The sequence below is a fragment of the Muscardinus avellanarius genome, assembly GCF_963383645.1.
Source record: "Muscardinus avellanarius genome assembly, chromosome: 1".
Classification (NCBI taxonomy): Eukaryota; Metazoa; Chordata; class Mammalia; order Rodentia; family Gliridae; genus Muscardinus; species Muscardinus avellanarius.
Window position 1 is genome coordinate 200,563,836 of NC_137786.1, and position 12,861 is coordinate 200,576,696.

General features: G+C 36.8%; 1 protein-coding gene across 1 annotated transcript in view; it reads right to left on the reverse strand.

Annotated features, from left to right (window-relative positions):
* Positions 1 to 1,230: 1,230 nt before the first annotated feature.
* Positions 1,231 to 12,861, reverse strand: part of SLC5A12 (solute carrier family 5 member 12) — a gene marked incomplete at both ends in the record, with an annotated part of 51,667 nt that continues 40,036 nt past the window's right edge. The window contains 5 exons of the mRNA XM_080718400.1: positions 1,231 to 1,383; positions 3,599 to 3,726; positions 5,859 to 5,962; positions 9,195 to 9,361; positions 10,532 to 10,618. Coding sequence (XP_080574526.1) covers positions 1,231 to 1,383; positions 3,599 to 3,726; positions 5,859 to 5,962; positions 9,195 to 9,361; positions 10,532 to 10,618 — 639 coding nt within the window. The remainder of the gene's footprint in view (positions 1,384 to 3,598; positions 3,727 to 5,858; positions 5,963 to 9,194; positions 9,362 to 10,531; positions 10,619 to 12,861) is intronic.

The following is a 12,861-nucleotide window of genomic DNA, read 5'->3' on the forward strand; positions in this document are numbered from 1 at the left end:
GAGGAAGAAATACTGCCCTGAGAGCACAAAAGACACTGAGTACTTAGATTTGACTAGTTCTAACTGTCCTACTGCTCAGACACACCAGTCTCTCCTCTTTGTAGAATTGTCTTTAAAGTTTGGTCAGAATAGCTCCAGTATCAGAGAGGACAAAAGGAGGCTTAAAGGTGGCAGTGGGAGAATTCTTACAGCAGTAAAATGTTCCAAGTGCAGCTGCAATCTGGAGAGCTTGCAAAATGTGTCCATGTTCAGGTGCAGCTTGAAACACGGTGATGCTATTATTATATTATTATATCAGCAGTGTCACAGAAGCATTTAATATACATATTCCTCTTTCCCATTCTGCTTTAACCCTACTAGGAGTGTGTGTGTGTGTCTGTGTGTGTGTGTGTGTGTGTGTGTGTGTGTGTGTGTGTGTGTAACTAAGGATTGAACCCATGGATGGATAGATGGATGTTCTACCTCCAATCTGTAGCCCCGGCCTTATTTTATTTTTTTTATACAGGATCTCACTAAGTTGCTGAGGGCCTCATTAAGTTCCTGAGGCTGGCCTTGCACTTGTTAATCCTCCTGTCTTAACCTCCTGAGTATAAGGATTACAGGTGTGTGCCACCATGCCTGGATTTTTTTTTTTAAATTGAAAGTCTTGCTAAATTTCTGAGCATCTCACTAAATTGCTGAAGTTGCTCTCAGATCTGCAATCCTCCTGTCTCAGCCTCCCAAGTACTAGAATTTCAGGTATGTGTGTGTCACTGCTCCCATCTCCTTCCAGATATTTTGATAATTAAAACTTTAAAATATGAGCTCGAGGTGTAGCTTCATGGTAGACCAGGAGTTTGGAATCAACAAGCCCCTGGGTTTAACACCAAGGATAAAGAAACCAAACAAAATAAAATTCCTACAAGCACACATTTTCTGAGGTTTAATATAAGACAAAGCAAACATTCTTTGATTCCTTGCTCTGTGATGAAATAGTATCCTGATTTATTCAAGAAAGAAATCTTTGCCGACTGGCTGATTCTTCTCACCTGAAATTTGGGGCATTCCAAAGTGTATCCTGAAAAATGACTACTTTGTTTGTATAAATAAGTATAAATAGATAATGGACATTCTTGTCTTCTAAAAATGACCATGATACGAGTCTACTAACCATCAGCAAGAAGTATGTAGAGTGCGTTTGTATGTTTGTGTGTGTGTATGTGTGTGTGAGGCACACTTTCACGTATTGTCTTAAAAATGAGTAATCTTCTCCAATGCCATCCTGCCATAGCTTTTTTCGTTGGGGTTGTAGCCAGGAACATGTGCCAGGCTTTCTCGCCTGACTCCATTCTGCAAAACAGATTCAGCCTCTTGTTTCCAGGCACTGCCAACCTCAAGGTTATCCTAAGGAAAATGAAAAGACATGTATTAACCAAGCATTAACCTGAAGACTATTATTCACATCTCCCTTTCAAATACTGATACAAACATACAAAAGTGTTTTACAGAACTCTGACCCAAGAGACTTCCTGACTAATAATTTTGATGATCCATATAGATATTATGTCCAATGATAACAATAACAAAAGAAGAATTCACAGAACACTTTCAATGCCATGCGTTGTGTGGAGAAATGCCTGCATCATTTAATAGAGTGATCCATAAGGTAAGGTGTGGCTGAATGGTGGTGGCCTGGTTCCCATCTATGACCTCAAGCTCTCTTGATGCCAGTAAACATATCTGGAGGCAGCTCAACAGCTTTTTCAGCCCAAGAGAGACTAAATGAATCCTCCCTGCCAACTTAGCCCTGAGAACAAAAGAGGCCTGCATCAACTGAGTTTCTGACTTCTTTCTTCCAGGAAATCTTCAACCTGGAAGATTAGTCAGTGAATAATTTGATTTTTATCTCAAAAACTTTCCAAAACCCCTTTATATAAACAAAATACATTTCATCCACTGCCTCCCATCAAAAGGAAGCACTAATGTAGTAAATTCTCCCTCTCAGAACTGTAGACTATTCAATGGGAGCAAATTCCTTATTTATTAAACCACTGTTTACTTGTCAAGATGGCTTCAGGATCTTCACCTGAATATGTTTTCCTGTTTTAGCTCTCATATAAAAAAAATTCCCAGTTTTGATTAGATCCCTGCATTTAAAGAACCTCTTGAAATCATGTGCAGTCAGAACCCAACAAATACTTGCACCAACCCTCCCCATCCAGAGCCGCTGACAAAATATTGCTCTCCCTGATGGTAAGAAGGATTAAACTTAATTTTATGTCATAGACATACTATGATGATGTTTTCTGGTGAAGAGAGCAATTGGCAGGTGAAAATCAAGTCATGTGACCTGTGGGGAGACTTTCAAGTTTGAAAAGAGTAAAATGTCTTTGAAAAGTGTAAAAATAAGCTTTAACCAGGAAAAAAAAAAAAAAAAAACACTCCTCACATTAATCAAAGTGGGAGGGAGAACAGTCACTAGTGATGAAAAACATCACCTCCTTAGACCCTAAGGTTGTCAGGTACGATAATTCTTTATCTGACCATTAGGCTCCTACAAATGTTGGCCCAGGTAATTTCCTTTTCATTTCTTCTTCCCTGTAACACCTCTCAGAAGCCTTCAGCAGGAGCACAAACATTACAAAAGACATATCCTCCTCCCTGCTGCAGAGGGCTGTATTCCCCGCTTCCTCTGCAGTTCCTCAGGCAGTGTGCTTGCTCAGGTGAAGAAGTATAACTCTGTCAGGGGCCAGGCCATTTCTGGTGGTATTTGGCTGATGAGAACTGAATCTCTCTCAGTCTTTCTAGCCCTGCCTGGCCTATGCACATTTAGTGGAACAGAGGCTAGGAGAGTTAGGTGCATCTTCTATGTCTATAAATTCCCTGACTATTTTATATTTATACCCCATAAAGCTAGATGTGTAAAAAAAAAAGAAACATGTGGGGTGTGATGGTATACACCCTGGAATCTCAGTACTTGAGAGGCTAAGAGAGGAGGATCACTGGCTCAAGACCAGACTCAGCAATTTAGTGAGACTCTCAGCAACCTAGTGAGACCTAGTGAGAAAGAAAAGAAAAGGGCTAAATCTGTAGCTCAGAGGTAAAACACTCCTGGATTCAATCCCCAGTACCATGACAAATATAAACAAACAAACAAACAAACAAATAAATAAATAAATAAATAAATAAAAATAGGAGCAAAAGTGTTGTGTCCATGTCATTCTGCAGAATTACCCCCAGAGAAGTTAAATAATTTACTCGAGGAAAATAAGGCAATAGAGCCAATATTAGAGCCAAGGCTTAGTTTTACATCTCACCCTTTTAGACACTACAAAACACCATGGCCTCTTTGTTTCTGTTTTCTTACGTTTATATTATGCCTAGGATTTAACCCTCACAGGCATTTGCAACACCAACAATTCAGCATCACAACACATTTACCTATAATCATATTCTTACGCTTAAATAATAATCAGCTGAATGACTCCAAGTTGGGACCTAGATTCTTTCAAGTTGTGACATTCCTTGCAGCCCTCCCTGTGCCTCCCCCACAGCACTTGTGACTGGCTCATGGACAAACAGGAATCCCCCAAAGCCCGTCCCTCACACATCTGCTCACCTGCTCTGTCCCACGGTCATGCTCAACTCCACACCAGCACAAAGTTTTGTATTTCTCAGACCAAAAGCAAAATAAATTGCACACTGGTCTAATTAAAAGTGGGTTAATATCTTTGCCTCTCTGGTGACCTATTAACACAAGGACAGGTGGATTAGATAGCTGCTGGCTCCCAGGACTTCCATCAGGATTTATGCATTTTCAGAGAACTGACTTCCTGGAATAAGGGTGAAAGAAGGCCTGACAGGTTAATAAATAGAACATGGTTAACTGTTACAAAGGGTGAAAGTTAGTGTTTAGAAATCCACAAATTGTAGCCTACCGTGGTGGCACGCCCTTGTAATCCCAATACTTGGGAGGCTGAGACAGGAGCATCCAGTTTCACAAACAGCCTCAGCTACTTAGTGAGGCCCTCTGCAACTTAGTGAGACCCTGTTTTAAAATAACGAATAAAAAATAGGCGTATTCTTGTAATCGCAGCATTTGGGAGGCTGAGACAGGAGGATTGCGGTTGGAGGACAGCCTCAGCTACTACTCAATGAGGCCCTTTGCAACTTAGTGATACCCTGTTTCAAAATAAAGAATAAAAAATAGGTCTGGAGTGTAGCTATGAAGTAGAATGTCCCTGGGTTTCATCCCAAGTGATGCAAAATAAATAACTGAGTCTGGGAATGTAGCTTGGAGGTAGAATATCTATGGTTCAATCCTCAGCACCACACACACACGCACACACACACACATACAAATCACAAATTGTGAACTCAGTCAAGTTTGTGACTATAGAATTAGTTAGATATAACATTTATTTTAAAATATTTATTTTGGAAAACTCTATTAGGAACCTTCATAGGCCATCAGAGGTGACAGAAGGAATTTGTTTCTTTACTAAAGCACTTAGTTTGTATCTAAATCAGATATATTCAAGATCATGCAGGTCTGTATTTGTAAAATTGGATTCTTTTGCTAGTTTTTTCTTCATTCATTCCTACATCAAAATCCAGCACAAACAATCCTCTTATGCTCCCCCAGCTACTGCAGACTTCCCTTGCCCCTCTTTTACTATCCTTAAATATCTGTTCAATTTGCTCTACCTTCAAATCTTGATGTGGAACAAGAGTCACACAGATACTCAAACCAAGATGCTCTCTTTCTTATCATACCCAAGCTATTCTTTTTTAGCTTTTTTTATTTGTTTTTCTCCTGGGGATTGAACACCAGGGCACTCTACAGGATCCTGCTAGGTTGATGAAAATTACAATACTTGCTGACATGTCTTTAGGCATGTCCTAAGCAGTCCTCCTGTCTAAGCTTCTCGAATACTGATATTACAGGTGTGCACCCCTCACCTAGCTTCATACCCAAAGTATTCTTAAATTTAACTCTATGGTTAGTAATATCAGACTCAGAATAATAAAGGATTGAAGCTTACACACAGAATTTCTAGTATGCGGTCAGCATAAATGCTGCCATGAAGATTTTGTATTGAGTAGAAATATTGACTGCTAATTGCTTACGGACATGTGATGGTAGTATCAAAGTAGAACACCTTAATTATTTATCTAAAATACATTGAGTGGTGAGTTGAGAATACATTATGTTTATTCCCCTGATCCCTCATTAGTTTTGGCACAAAAGGATGTTGAAACATCAGAAAAACAAGGGCTTGAAGTATGGATGACAAACCCTGGTATCAAAAATGGCTTACAGTGAGAGCACTTACTGACATAGAGGAGCTGCTTCCAAAAGACAGCGTAGTTAGAGACAACAGAAAGTCTTCTTTCTGCTTTTCTAGCAGGTTAGCAAAGGCTGATGCGGTGAGATTATAGGACGGTAATGGAAAAAACTCTAGTTTCTTAATGAGATGAGGGAAAAGGAAACACTCTTACTATTCAACCTTCCGTATTGATTGTTCCACTAAAGAGATTTTTCATACTCAGGTTTCTTAGGGCATGTTTCAAAGCTTCTTTCTCTCTGTCTCTCTCTGTCTCTCTGTCTCTGTCTGTCTGTCTGTCTGTCTGTCTGTCTGTCTCTCTCTCTCTCTCTCTCTCTCTATATATATATATATATATATATATACATATATATGTATTATATATTGCATATTTATATAAAAATCAGCTTGGAGAGATTAGACATATCTATCTTGGAAGGAGGCTTTTTGTCATGGACCCAAAATTATAATAGTAAGACAGTTGTGTAATCCACAAATGCATAAAAAACACTATCTTCTTTGGGACCAAATAAAAGAAACCAAGTAACCCACCTGTTAGGAAGCTGATGATCACCCCAGCAACAATGCATCCTAGGCAACCCACTGCACTGTAGTAGAGGTAGGAGAGTGAGTACCAAGAATCAGCTATTGCAGGTCTGTGGAGGAAGAGAACACATGTCACCAGTTTAATTTGTTCTGAAGTCATGTTCCACTGTGACCCAGATGACCACTTAGTATTTCTTTTAGGCATGGAATCACTTAAAACCCCAAAGCTTAACACTTTGTCATTTTTTAACTGAAGCAATTGGAGACTATATGTGCCTCTATTACATTCAATCTGAATTGTCTCAGAATTACAAATACTGCAATGTGTATACTAAATTATAGGTGTTGCACTGGAAACTGTCTTTCGTTCCCTTCACATTATTTTTTCTTCAGATGTTTATTAAGCTCAGATTTAATGCCAGGAATTAAGACAGGCAGTTGTCTCCATATATGAGCTAACAGACTATCATAAAATATACTTGATAGTGTCTTAGTAGAACATAAACAAAGGATTATGATAGTATTCAGGAGCAAATATAGGCTGATCCGGGAGGCAGCACTTCAGCTCATTTTAAATACTGGTTATTAGCTATTTAGATAAATAGTCAAAGACAGGAGTTTACAGTCTGAGAAGAGAAGATACTAAGCAAACCATGATGAATTGTAAACTATAAATAGGCTGATGGTGTTTGACCATAAGATTTATTGAAAGTAAAGACTCTAAATAAAATTTAGAGGGAAAATGGAAACAGGATAATGGAGTCTTCATATACTAGATAGCAAGGACCACCTGCTCAGTATTCCATGCTCAGCTTCACCTACCATTCCCCCCAGGGCAACACTCAGTAGTTCTCTACTTACTATATAGTGTTAAGAAGCGAACACACTACAGAAATAAAATACCCTGCATGTATCTTGAAGAAGTGAAGGCAGAGATAACTCTTCAGTTCCTGGAAGGCTTTGACTTTGTTGGAATTGTGGACTGATGCAAATGGAATGCAGGTGTGGACCAGTAGGAGCAACTAGGGCTTATCTCCTTTCTCTGCAGAGTGACACATTTTTTACAATGTCACCGATGTCCTATGAATCTAAGACCCAAAGGCATTTTGCTTAATTTTACATCTCAGGCAAAACTACTGATTGATATTAGGCAGATGCTGGGGAATGCAGCACATAGATAATTACATTTATTGAGAGCTAGCAACTTCATATGGATATGACTATTTGATTGTATTTTAAAATATATAACCTTACAGAAAGACCCACACAGTACTTTAGAATATTATTGCTTACTTAATGCTAAATGAAAATGTAGTTAAAACTATACTGGATATTCCCTTTTCTAAGCTGGCTAGATCTGCTACACCTAAGGATTTCTCCCTAGGCTCAGAGTCACCATTGCAGGGCCATGTGGCATCACAGACATTAAGAAGCCCTTACTGCTTTAAAAGATGGACTACGGGATGAGGATAGAGATGAAACCTGATTTCTGGGAAGAAAAATGGTAACAGAATAAATATATATTTATATATTCTTTCCTGCAAGCAGTTTTCCCTTATATGAAAAATGATACATGTTTCAAGACATAAAAGGATCTATTGTGAAGTGAAGCGTAGGACAAAAATATAGGCAAATGAAGAGGAGAGGGGAGGAGATAAATAGAGAAGAAGAAAGTTATATGAATTGTGTCACAAAGGGAATTCTGACAATGTCTAAGCAGACCAACGAGGCACTGGCCTCTTGTCCTGTCAATTGTTTTAAAAATGGTCTTCAAGACATGAAGTCTATAGAAAGTTTTAAGAATGGAATTTGCTTCAAAAAGATTCTTTTGAAATTCTGAGACTCTTTAAAAATCTAAGTCAATATATATCTTATGTAGAAATGGGACTCTTTAAATTTAGAACTTGAAAATAATCTGATAAATTAAGACATAATGGTTTTTTAAAAGACAGTTATTTAAGATAAATAGCTTGATTAAGGATTCAAAGATAGAAAAGGGTGGGATATGTATAAAGTAAAATAAACAGAATCTATATAAAAAGTAGAAGAGTGGGAAATAGCTGGACTAACAGGATAGTTTTGCATTTTAAAGAGCATTTAGTTCTAGGACAAAAACTGTGTCCTTTATTCTGTTAAAGTATAGCACATTCAAGTGATCTCAGGGTGGCAGTCATGAGCTGAAAAAAGTGTTTCAAGAAAATAAATCTAATGACCCTTTGGGAATGGATGTATTTGAAGAGGAGAGAGAGAGAGAGAGAGAGAGAGAGAGAGAGAGAGAGAGAGAGAGAGAGAGAGAGAGAGAGAGAGAGAGATGGGAAACTCAGAGGACAAATAAAATAATTTCACTTTCTTAGCTTTTGTAATGTTGGGAGTGGCTTCAAGAATGGATTGTTAAGAGGAAGAAGATGGCCTAGAGGGAGGTTCATAAATGTAACTTGCCAAATTATTTGGCAATTTTCAGAAGGCTGAACCCAAGGAAATTAGCCAATACAGGTTGACTATTGGAGAGAATGAGAAAAGTACTTATTTGGATAAAAAATCACAAATACTACTTTTCCTAGACTTGCCCCTATATTCAGTTATAATATGAGAATGCACCTTTATTAAAGTTAAGCATAATGTCACTGGAGATAGATAGATGATAGATAGATTTAATTTTATATTAACATACATACATACACTATGATTCTCTCAAAAATCCCAATAAATTAGATACTAATATCTTCATTTTATAGTCAAGGACTCCAAAAATTCAGGTGACAAGTTACTCACTTGTCCAATTATAGAATGAGTAAATGGTATAAAATCAAATCCCAGGAATTTCTGATTGCAGTCCATGATCTTCTCCCTACATCATAGGATCTCCTATATCTTGGTATCTTTGATCAGTGAACCTACCCACCCAGAAATATAAACGAAATTCTTTTTTAATCCTTGTGTTCACACAGTTTGATTTAGAAGCCATAGGTTCAGAACATAACCTATTATGTCCATAATCATTTCCCACGTGGCTCACTACCTCTTCGACTCTCATATCTCTTATTTAAAAAAATAACTATGATCCTCATGTCCACCTTTCTATTTTTCAACCCTCTACTACTTATTTCTGCTTTGCACTCCAACCTCCAGTGAATTCTTCTGCCAAGTTCTCACTTATACACCTGAGTACCAAGGAACAGCTCTCTGAAAGACGCTATCACTATATATGGAACTCTTTTGTGTTGGGTACTATCCAGATGGATTCTTTTAGAAGGGCAAGATATGTCCCATCATACTTAAAGGACACACCTAACATGATGACTTACTCTCTGATACTTAGTGACTTCTGTAAAGCAAACATACCTTCTTGATACCTCTGGAGGTACCGATGCTGTCAAATTTAAATGGACACACTGGTCTGTCAGTAAAGGCAAAGGCCATGTCTTTGAGGCTGGTGCAGGATAAATGAAGGCGCCAATAGCCACCCAAAATGACAATGTGATTCCAGTAAGGAGGCCTCCTAGTGCACCCTTGATGAAGAAATAACAAGTTAATAAGAGATTGGACTAAGCTGCCTGTTGAAAGAATAATGAGATTCTGGGTGTTATTTCAAATCTTGACCATGTTCTAGAAACAGCCAAAACTGCCGTAATTTCAACACAGACTCATGTAGGAATAGCTTGTTTCTTAAATTAAGACACTTACAGAATTTCATAGTGATCTTTACGTTTAGATATCTAGCAAGATTTTTTCTTTTCTTTTGGTTTTTAGGGTCCTCTTACTACTTACAAAGATGTTGAAATAACAATTCTTTGCAAAATAGTTTCAGAAATTAAGGAAAAATATAAATATTGGAGATAAGGTGCAGTCATTTCTTCACTGACAGCTATCAAACAAAAATTCATATTCTTATCTTCTTAAGTATTTCTGGAATGGTGCCCTGACTTCCAAGTATTAGATATTTTAGTTTGAGTCAAAATATTAGCAAGTGTATTTACTAGTCCTGTATTTTAAGGTTATATTTCAGAATGAAAGTTTGTGAAAGGGTGATGAATCATTTCTGCAGTAAATTCTCAACCTCTCTGGATCTTTATGTCTTTGTAAAATGGGAAAAATAGTATTTACCTCAGTGATTTTCTTTGAAGTAAACAATTTTGTAAAATATGTTTGCTAAACTTATGTCCATGAACATATTAATGTAAGTAGATCAATCTTAGACATCTCTGTAATGAGATCATCCCTGCTAAAACATTTTCAAGTTGTGACTTTTAGATGATATCAGGTGCACTCAGGGTGGAATAGCTGTGGACTCAAGTTGTAACTTTCAAATATGAAAGTTCTTGAAAACTTATTTCTATATTCTCTAGTATACACAACTTTGTATATTAGTTAAGATCAATAAAAAGTATCAAATACAAATAAACTACTGAAAGTTAAAAGGATTTTAGAATATAGGAGAAACAAGTCTTTTTTGGGGAAAATTATCAGGTAAGAAGAAGATGCAAATAAATGATACATGTAGCCTTAAAAAAAGATTCACTGAAATCAGATATAAGGAGGGCTAGGAATCATTTAATTCTACTGAGGAGTCTTTTTCTAACTAATAGCCTTTATAAGCAGGGTTGAGAGGAGAAGGAGAGAGAAAATATCTGGGGCTCAATCTAAGCAGGGAAGCAAGACAAGGGGTATAGGAACCTTACCTTCCAGTTCACAAAAGGGAACACAAGTCCCAAAGAGAATAAACCCAGCATTGGTCCTCCGAACATGCCATGGATGCTGAGGGCTGCCTGTGGGATAAAGCAGACCCAATGAGCCCACACCTTTCTCTGTGGCCCACACAGCACTGTGCTTCTCTTGGACTTGGGATGAATCTGGAATGTAGGTACTGACTATACCATTCATTTATTATGTGGATCCAATGATGAGTATTGCATTAACAGAGCACACATACTCTTGTGTTTGTAGAGTGGAAACACAGGAAACTTGGATTTAGTTGTATTTGAAATTCACTGATCTCTTTATATTTTTTGTTTTTTCAAAAGGTTCTTTTCTTCAGCTAAGGATTCAGTGAAAAGATGCTTACCTAACATGAACAAAGTCCTAGGTTCAATTTCCAGCATCACAGAAAAATGGTACTAAATAATGTAAATAAATGTACTAAAAACATATATAATAATGTATAAAAATGTACTAAAAACATATATATAATTTTTCAAATCTTACATAGTTGAGCAGTTGTCTTACTTAATTTGAACAATTCCATCACTTTATTGTGTGTGTGAGTGTGTGTGTGTGTGTGTGTGTGTGTGTGTGTGTGTGTTCCTTAAGATTGAAGCCGGGGTGTTCTACCTCTGAGCCCCAATCACTGCCATTCAACCCACTATATTTTCAGGATATTGAAGCATTAATTTTGGAGATGTGGAAAGGCCATATGACACTTCATATCTCATTCCTTCTTCTTCATACTTATGCTCCATATCTTCTAGAACTTGAAAGAGTTTGAGAAGTGTATTCCCATATCTCTCAGCTTATAAATTATAGTCTCCAGTGAATTGGCAAGGGACTTTCCTTAAACTCATTTTCAACTTAAAGCATTGTTCTATGGACTTCCAGGAGTCAGGAAATATATGTGCATTGATACACGCAAGTGAGCATGCATATATGCATAAGCACACACATATGTGTATATGTGAAGACCTGGCTAGTTCCATTAGACCACTTACAGGGTTTAGGTCAATTAGCTGAGATTAGGATGCTCTAAAGATATTATGTAAATCTCCCCTTTGTCAGGTGCCATCTATGTGCAAGACAGTAAGAAAGAAATGAAATTCCTTGGCATTCTATGCAAATGACTGCCTATTAATCCTCACAGTTACCAGAATTAACAGGTAAGTTAATAGGTAAAATTGGTATGGGCAAAAACACATTAAAACTTTTTCCATTTATAAAGTGGCAGCGAAAACATATAAAACCAGATTTTTATAGCTTTAAACTTCGCATTTTCTCTCCCATAAGCAGTCTTACAAAGAAAATCAAGATCACAGATCACCATAATATTCATTTTTTTGTTTAAAGGGAAAAAAGATTTTGAAAGCACCCATCATTGATAGTCAAAATGAATCTTTTTTATTTCTTTTTTCCTTTCTTTATTTTCCCCTTCTTTCTTTTTTGTTTTTTTCTCTTTGAAGTAATGGGGTTTGAACCAAGTGGTATTCTACCTCTAAGCTATACCCCCAGGCCTTTATTTTTTATTTGTTTAATTTAAAACAGGGTTTCACTACCTTTTTCTATAAAAATATACAAGGTCAAGATGCCTTCCATTCCCCTTCAGCTATCATGCAAGTTATTTGGCCAGAAAGATGAGTGGCAATACATTGTTATGATTAATTTTCCAGTTTATTTTTCAAAAATGTTAATGCCTTTGTCTTTGTTAATGTTAATGTCTTTGACAGGATGCAGGCAGATAAGATTAAAGGCTTCCTTTTCTCCAGCACCAATTCTTAATTGAATATTCTTGACATTTCTTCTACTAGTTGATTACATCAATTCAAGTTGCTATGGTTGCTGAATTGGAGTCTAATTTACTAGCTATTGTGTAGGAGAGTCAATAAAGTAGTATATATATATATATTTCTCACTTCCTGTTGGAAAAATAGTTGACAAGATCTTACAAAGTCACTAGCCAATAAGCCTAAGAAATAAAATGCTCTTACATGATATCAGGAGGAAAAGTACAAGTGTTTCTGGATTTAAATGTGTGTATATGTATATACATATATATTGAAATATTATATATATTCATCCATATGTATAAATACAAATATAGTATACATAAATATGCACCTATATATATTCAAATATTTATCTATATTTCTGTATTGAACAAAGCAAACTACTTTTCCTTTTACCTTTCATCTTTAAGCATGTTTAATTGGAGGAAGAGTTAGCTCTAATTCAGCCTTCGCCTCAAATCTCAAATACTGTTCCAACAAGTAGAAGGCAATGACTCGGAGCTTTCTTTTGGGGTGCT